Raw genomic sequence first — 8,768 nt, forward strand, 5'->3', positions numbered from 1 at the left:
AAGGAAGCCCCCTAAAAAATCTTTTTAATTGATGTACCAATTTCCTCTATTCAATATATTTTACAAATATGAATTCTAGTAACATTGAAAATGGCCATGAAACATTACTCTCAGTTTGCAATATGAAAAATTAAAAGACTAACAGATTAAGTTGGTATAGTGGAAAGAGTATAGTCCTGCGGTCCCACAGATTTGGGTTCAAATTCCAACTTTACCACTTAGAAGTTGTGTGAATCTAGGTAAGTTACTTCTTCAACGTCCATTTTCCTCACATGTAAAGTGGGGAAAATGATAACTTCACCATCATTTGAAAACTTGACAATGTAAATAAAGCACTCAATTAAGGTGACTAGTTCACCGCTGGCACTATGTAAATGGCAGCTGATGTTATTATCGGAAATATCTACACTTCCAGATCAGAAAATAGTTTAAAAAACCAAAAACAATTCTAATTCTCCTAAGCGCCAGTCTAAGATTATTAACCAAACTTTTACAGTTAAGAATATATTTCTGTAAATTTCAGTGAGAACATTTTCAACTTACCTTTCAATTCCTATCTCAAAACAAAGTTTCTATTCCTTTGATAGTTCTCCACAGGCCCCACGCCCATAACCATTTTCAAAACAGCCCTCCTTTCTTCAACATTTCTCCAGTGCCTCCTTCTTAAAGTCCTCCCCTTTCACACCTAATATTTTAGTCCTGAGACCTCTGGCTTAATAAAAAGAACCCCCAAGAAGGCATTTATACAAAAGCTTTAGTTTGCAAGTGCTTGTACCAATGTTAATTCTTACAAATACTTGATGCTTACAATACCCCAATTAGATGCACAGGCTGACCTTATATCTAGATTTTACAGTTACAACCAAAGATACAGAGCTAGACAACAGCCCAGCCCAGCCTAAAACTCAAATTTTTAGATTTCAAGTTCAGCACTATCTCTACTCAACTTACAAAGCTACTACTTCTTGCATATTCTTTATATCATTTGCTCACAAAACATGAGGGAAAACTCTCTTTGTATCTCCTAGTATCACTAGCACTGCTTAAAAAGGGCAGATTCCTCCCTACAGTATTTTCTGGAGTATATAAACAGTTCAAGCAACACCACCACACTGAGACCAAAAGTTACTTTCAATGGTTCCTGCACAATCCTCAAGGAAAAAATAATTCTGGGATGCTGCATGAAAGAGGCCTCGGCCACAGTCCCTCTATGCTGTCCTATACATTTCTCCACCTCTGCTCTCTTTCCTCCTCCCAAGACTTTTCTTCGACCTGACATCTCAACGGGGACCTTTCTCAACCACAAACGACCCTAGCTGCCAAACAGATTCGTGCCCACGGCTAAGTCTTCCCTGCCATGCACGGCGGAGAAGGTTCCCCGGAACATGTGCGAGTGTCCCTCCTTTCTGTCCATATCCCTTGTTTACAAAACTTCATCTTCCAGACTCCGCACCTTCTCAGCAACCCGCCCCCCCACCCCCACCGCCCCACACTCACCCTTGCACCTCCTCCAAAACCTCCCAGCCTCCCGGGTTGGCGGGCGATACTTCCTATCTCCCCGGGCCGAGATCGCCTGGTCTACACCTCGCCGCCCCGATCTAGCCCCGGCAGATCGCAGACTCCTCCGGTCCCCCGAGCCTGAGGCCCACCATCCCGGTCCCTGCCCCGCCTCCCCGCCCAAGGCGCCAAGTCCTCGGGGGCTCCGTCTCCAGGCCCTGGCCGGACTCCGAGGGCCCCGGGAGCTACGGGGAAGACAGGAAGGAGGCGGCAGCGGTGGCCAGGGCACGAGGTGGGCCGGGCTCTAGGGCTGGGAGGCCCCGGGCCCGGCCGGCTCTCTGCTCCCGTGGCCCGGACTCAGCCCTCCCGCTCCGCCAGCCCGCGCCTCCGCGGCCTGCCCTCACCTGATCCAGGTTCTCGTCGCTGCCGCTGTCCTCCGTGTCCGAGTCGATCACGACGCGGCCTTTCCGCTTCTTTACCATGGTCGTCCCCCGGCTCCCACGCCGGACGCCGCCCGGACTCCCCTCTTGCCCGCCTGCCAGTGGGACCGCCACTGCCGCCGCCACCACCGCCGCTCGACCCACACAAAGGCGACCGCGCATGCGCGCTCCGCTCCGCCCCTGGCCCCGCCTCCCGCTCGGCGCACGCCGTTCGCCGGAGCCCAGCGCCACGCCCTGCCCCGCCCCGACGCAGCGTGGGAGGCGGGGCCTCGCACCAGGCTGGGTTCCGGGCAGCGGACCACGGTCCTTTGCCCAGCGCCGGGCCTTGGAAACCTTGGGTGTGTCTGCGCTGCGGGGCCGGAGGTCAGTGTGCTGCCTACCTGTCGTGGGCTGGAGCCGCAAGCATCTGGGTCCTCTCTGAGGAGACTTTCAACTGTCTGAAACTGATGGAGTGTCGAGGGCGACGTCAGGGGCCCCCCGCCTGGAAGACACAAGTTGCCTGGACCATGCCGAGAGCACCCGTTGGGAGATGAACTGTGCCTGCCTGAGCAGTGCGAGTGACAACTGAACTGGGACCTGGAGGACGCATCTGAGTTACGCAAAAGAAGAGTAGAGGGAAGGGTGTTCCGAGCAGAGAACCGCGTGGGCAAAGGCTCAGCGATAACGGAAAAAGTTGGGTTCAGGAAACTGAAAGTTCATTATGGCCGAACTGGTGGTGTGGTGTGTGAGGATAAGGCTGCGGAGGGACGCATTGGCCGCATCATTCAAAGCATGAGCTATATTATGAAATTTGAACTTTAATATTGAAAGATTTTAAGGATATTATTAGATTTGTGTTTTAAAAAGATTATTCGGGCTGCAGTGTAGCGAACGGATTAGAAAGGAGTGAGACTAAGTCCAGGGAGAGACCACTTAGGCTATTGGTGTCATTTTGCCAAGAGACAATGGCGTCCTGAACTAAGGAAGAAGCAGTGGAAATGGAGAGAAGTGGATAGATTCTGGATAATTTGGAAAGTAGAATTCCCAGGACTTGGAGATTAGTTGGGAGATGGGTAAGGCGAGGTCCCAAACACAAATGATGCTTAGGTGCTGGCTTAGGAAGCTAGTGGTCAGTGGGCCCTTCATCAAGATAAAGAACACAAGTGGAGAGGAGGTTTGGGACCCTGATGTGTGTGGGAAATAAGTTCATTTTTATGCCTGTTGAGGTCAGCTGATAAAAAGGACAACTCCAGAAGTGATTTTTTTTTTCCTGGGATTTGGAATATACGGTAGGAAGTGTAAGCAATAATAATTTGAAACTGTTCTCAAAACTTTTCGGAGTCCATTAAATCTTTATTCTGATAGTGAACTTGCGAGTTGGACCCCATTCTTCCCTAGCCGTTCCTGGGCACAGGCAGGCTAATGAGTTCTTGCTCTATGGCTCCCTTTTTCTTTTCCCCTGTACTGTCTAAATTTTATTTTCTCTAGAAAGTTTTATATATATATATATCTCACAAATGTGCAAGAGAAATCCCTGGAACTAAACACATACCTAGATGTCCACTTTGCTGCCAGTTAGCTTGAAATGGTGTTCAGGATTAAGGTAGAGAAAGCAACCTAAATAAGGCCCAGCTACCTCTTTACTCCAAAAGATTTTTCCTGAGATATAACCCTTAGACTTCTGTCCCCCAACATATCCTTGGAACTGAGCCCATGGCCAGGATGACCCAAAAGGACCGGGCCAGCTCTCCTGTTTCTGGCCGCCCTGGAGCCTAGTGCCCTTCTGTAAGAACCCTCTTTAAATGTGGTAAAAAAAAGAAAGCCATTATATAGTCAGTGGTCTTCAACTGCAATTAAGAAAGGTATGTTCTTTATTTGAGTGAAATCTATTGATTTTAATCTTTCTGCAAGGGGTCTTCTAATGATTTATGGACTGGATTTAGTCCATATCGAGACTAAACACTGTCTAAATTGAATGAATAAACATCCTCTACACTAAACTTCTTGAGTTGGCTTCCCAGAGAACCCAACCTGTGAGTCTCCTGTTAGTAAAATGAGAGTAATGATAATATCTGCCCCTTTGGTTGTGATAAGGTTTAAATTAGTTAACTCATGTAAAAAAGATGCTTTGAATACTTGCTGGCAAAGAGTAAGCACTCAAATGTCGGCTGTAATTGTTATAATTGTATGGGGAGAGAGATTACAGTAGAGTGGGAAGGGACTGGAGGAAGAGGGTTGGGGATGGGAGATTTTTATTTTTTAATTTGTACACTTTGGTGCTGTTTGAACCTTTTACACTGAGTATGAATTTTTTATCAAATTTTTTTAACATTTTTGGGGAAATAGAATAATTTTTTTTCTGATTATAAAAATGATTCCTACTTATTGTAAAAAAAAATTAGGAACAGAAAAGTATAAAGGGAAAATAAAAACTGTAAAATTTTACCATCCCAAGATATCCATTCACTCTTTACGAAAACAAACAAAATTGTTTTGCATGTGCGTGTATTTATTCAACATATGTTTATCAAGCACCTACTGTATGCCTGAACTCAGGCACTGAGCTAGAGGCTGAATGAGGTGAATAAGTCACCAGGACAAGATCCTGCTCTCAAGAGCCTGCATTTATACACATACACATTGCGAAAGGCATGCACGTTTAAAATGCTGTAAGGACCCCTTTTTAAACAGACCACCCCAGAGGACCAAAGAGATATTTTTAACGTCTGTTATTTGAGAAAATGCAAAATAACAAGAACTACTGTGGATTCACTAACAATTTTAAATTAACTTGTATTCTGTTTCTTACAACTATATCTAAAAATATATTTGAAAACAGTATGGGGGCCGGCCCCGTGGCGGAATGGTTAGTTCGCACGCTCTGCTCCAGCCGCCCAGGGTTTCACTGGTTTAGATCCTGGGCGAGGACATGACACTGCTCATCAAGCCATGATGAGGCAGTGTCCGCCGTAGCAGAACTAGAAGGAGATACAACTAGAATATACTATCTACTGGGAGACTTTGGGGAGAAGAAGAAGAAGAAAAAAAGAAGATTGGCAATAGATGTTAGCTCAGGTGCCAATCTTTAAAAAAAAAAAAAAGAAAAAAGTAGTAATACATGTATGTATGTGAACTTTGAGAGAAGGACTAAGGAAGTTATTACTGTGTATATTTGCCATGGTGTTTGCCTTTTGGTGACCTGACCATCTCTTAATGAATTCAGGGTCTGAAAACTGGCTCGGATCAGAAAGTGGGCAAAGGATAGCCACTTTTTATGGGGCGACTGCCCATCTATTTTGCCCTTGGGGATGCTGTGTTCTGTTAACCATCTCCTTAGTTCTCTGAGGGTCAGGCCTCTTTGGCTGTCACTTAGACCTTTCCACTCATAATAATTGTATCTACCTGGCTTCTGCAGTTAAGTGCTTCCACCTGCCTCTTGTTTCAATCCTGTCGCCCCATTGCTGTTAGTGAGCCTAGTTTGTAACAGCCTCTCCTGTCAGTCCTGACCTACATTGAACCACTACTGAACTTCTAGTGGTGCTGGTGCACCTCTTACCATCACATTCCTTATAGCCTTGGTAAATGGAGTATCCTCTTGTCTTCCCATGGAACATAATCATTGGTTGGGATTTCCAACCTTATATAGTACATCCACTTCATTGTGCTCACTTCTCTGAGCTTTTTTTTTTAAAGATTGGCACTTGAGCTAACATCTATTGCCAATCTTCTTTTTTTTTCTTCTTCTTTTTCTCCCCAAAGCCCCCCAGTACGTAGTTGTATATTCTAGTTGTAGGTCCCTTTGGTTGTGCTATGTGGGATGCTGCCTAAGCATGGCTTGATGAGCAGTGGTGCCGTGTCCACGCCCAGGATCCGAACCAGTGAAACCCTGGGCCCCTGAAGCAGAGTGCGCCAACTTAACCACTCGGCCATGGGGCTGGCCCCAGCTTTTTTTTTTTTTAATCTTTTTTGTGGTGAGGAAGATTGGTCCTGAGCTAGCACCTGTTGCCGGTCTTCCTCTTTTATTTTCCCTCCCCAAAGCCCCAGTACATAGTTGTATATCCTAGTTGTAGGTCCTAGTTCTTCTTTGTGGGATGCTGCCACAGCATGGCTGGATGAGTGGTGTGTAGGTCTGCACCCAGCATCCACACCTGTGAACCCTGGGCCACTGAAGCGAAGTGTGCAAGCTTAACCACTATGACACTGGGCTGGCCCCTTCTCTGAGATTTTTAATCCCTTGCTACACCATTTGTCTTGGCAATTCTGGCATTTTTTTTTACCTCATGTGGGCTGTAGAGTTTTCTGCGCTGCTAAAAGCCATTCTAGTAGCAAATTTGCACCATTTCCTGGGGTTCTTGGCAGAGTGATAAATTCTTTATCTCAGGAGAGTACTCCTAAATCAATGAATTCTACCTAATCCAATTTTACAATCTGGTCCCCTTGATCAAGCACCCTGAGAATCCAGTCCCTTGCTAATCTCCTAGCTCTGGCCTTTACATGCTTGGCTGGTTCTTGCAGCTCCTTTGGGGTATAGTCCATTTTATACCTTATCAGGCCCAATATGTCCCCCACTGGGTTATGTAGTGTTTTAACCCTAGTTATTGGCCTAATGTCCAGGAGGGAGGTAAGGACAGATTTTGAGGAGGGTACATGAGGTCTTACAGGGTACAGGCGTCTGCACTGTCTACAAACAAGAGGGGAATGCTGGATGGTGGGCCATTTCTGTAGGTTCAGGAGTGTCTGGGAATTCAAGATCTTCAGGGGCATCTGTCAGATATCCCCATCCTATATGTCATGGACCCATTATTTCCCAACTAGGACCCTTAGCCAACCTGCCTTGCTTGGGAGTTTAACCTTATTGGAGCTCAGACTACTCTGGTGATTATCCTGGGCCACAGCTTTCTCCGCCCTCCCACTGCAGCTGTTGAAGCCCTCTTCGTATGCTATTAAGGAGGCCCTCTGGCTTTCACACTTGGCTCTCAGTAACAGCGACCCAATTTCACTCTCCTTATAGCTACTATGTAATCCCCCCCATATTTTTTAAATGCCTGTTGCATTCCACCACTAGTACATTCCCTTCCACCAGCATACTTTCTCTATTCACCAACGATGGAATATTTAACAATTGGATCGCTACATCTTCATTTTCAGCCGTGTGGTGAGTAAGCCAGCTCCTAAACATCATTTTATTGCCTGCTTTCTCAGACTGCTCCTAGCACCAACTGTTGCGGGTTGGGTTGTCCAAGAAGCAGACTCTGAGATGGAGCTTAGTGTGCAGGATGTTTATTAGGAAGTGTCCCTGGAGTTGACAGCCATGGAAGGGAGGGAAAGTGAGAAAAGTTGAGCTGCAGTGCGCACCTGACAACAGTATCAACTGATCACGTGGACACTCTGGAGCTAAAATAGATGATCAGAGTCGTCCCACATTGCGCTGAAATGGCCAGACCTTTATAACCCTGCCTCAATCAGTCATTAGATTTGGCCACCTGGGAAGGCTGTGACCTTGGGCAGAGTCTCTCTGAAGCTTAGCTAGCTGCTGAAGGATCTGAGAGCTGAAGACCATCGCCTGGGTTAGCAAATCTCTCCTTCCTGGATGATACATCTCTGTGTCCATCCAGAAACAGGCACAGAGAGGTTCCCAAGGTCACACAGTTCATAAATAAGGGAGCCAGTCTGACTTAAGAGTGGTGCTGTCAACCACTGTCAGATATTTGGTGCCTCTGCCTAGTCTGGTAGAAAAGCAACTACAGCCTGCTTATCCAAAGCAATCAGCGGCTAACCCACTGGAAATAACTCCAGTGTAAAACAGGTGGAGAGGCAAGATTGTAAGGGGGTCTTGACAGGGCAGGGAGGTAGAAAAAGAAGGGGGACTAGGAAGGGAGAGTTTTCTAGTGCATCCCCAGCGCTGCAGGAGAGAGGGGCCTTGAGCAGCTGGCATGCCCTATCACCCTGGCCACACGCTTCTGCGAGCCTGGGAGTGGGTGATAGGCCAGACTTCCACAGTTTGGAGAAAATAATACTTCACAGCCTCCAAATACAACTGCTCTGAAGCCCCCTGTTCTCCAAGCAGCCCCTTAATCCGAGAAGGCTCTCCCTCCTGGGAAGAAGCTGTACTGGTCGGCTGACACAAATATTCTTGGCAAACATACTTCTCATGATAATGTTGGTCAATCTTATAAATCATTCTCTCTGTCTTTGGGTAGCAGGAACTGGTTCCCCAGAGCTTGACCACCTTTCAAAAATGAACTGAGGGGCTTGCCCTGTGGCCGAGTGGTTAAGTTTGCGTGCTCTGCTTCAGCGGCCCAGGGTTTCGCCGGTTCGGATCCTGAGCGCCGACATGGCACCGCTCATCAGGCCATGCTGAGGCGGCATCCCACATGCCACAACTAGAAGGACTCACAACTGAAAATATACAACCATGTGCTGGGGGGCTTTGGGGAGAAAAACGAAAAATAAAATATTAAAGAAAAAAAAAAAAGAACTGAGCAGCCTGTTCTTTGAGGAGAGAGGAGAGATGGCAGCCTGGGGACCCTGAGCTCAGGTTGCCCTCAGCATAATACCAATAATACCAGCTTTTCTGTATGGTCTCTTCCTCTTTGTCCTCTACTCTTTCTTATTTCTCTGTCTTGGACTGGATGACTCTCTTATTCAGCCTAAAATCATCCCCTAATGCCCCATATTTTCCTACCCACTACTCTCATTTATTTCTATGGTTCCTAATATTACTGCTCTAAGGCGGCATGGTCAAACTCTTGCTGCACTAGAGTTGCACTTTGAAACCACCCCCCCCTTTTTTTTGGAAGAGGAAGAAGGAAAAGAAGAAGAAAAAAAGGAGGAGAGAAAACAGAGGAAAAG

The 8,768-nt window shown here is 46.6% G+C and overlaps 1 protein-coding gene across 1 annotated transcript in view; it reads right to left on the minus strand.

Moving 5' to 3' along the window:
* RTF1 (RTF1 homolog, Paf1/RNA polymerase II complex component) overlaps positions 1-2,140 on the minus strand; it is a 42,269-nt gene extending 40,129 nt beyond the window's left edge. Inside the window, exon 1 of the mRNA XM_014857349.3 lies at positions 1,902-2,140. Coding sequence (XP_014712835.1) covers positions 1,902-2,099 — 198 coding nt within the window. The 5' untranslated portion in view covers positions 2,100-2,140. The remainder of the gene's footprint in view (positions 1-1,901) is intronic.
* Between the last annotated feature and the right edge of the window lie 6,628 nt (positions 2,141-8,768).

Source organism: Equus asinus, chromosome 2 (genome assembly GCF_041296235.1).
Source record: "Equus asinus isolate D_3611 breed Donkey chromosome 2, EquAss-T2T_v2, whole genome shotgun sequence".
Taxonomy (NCBI): Eukaryota; Metazoa; Chordata; class Mammalia; order Perissodactyla; family Equidae; genus Equus; species Equus asinus.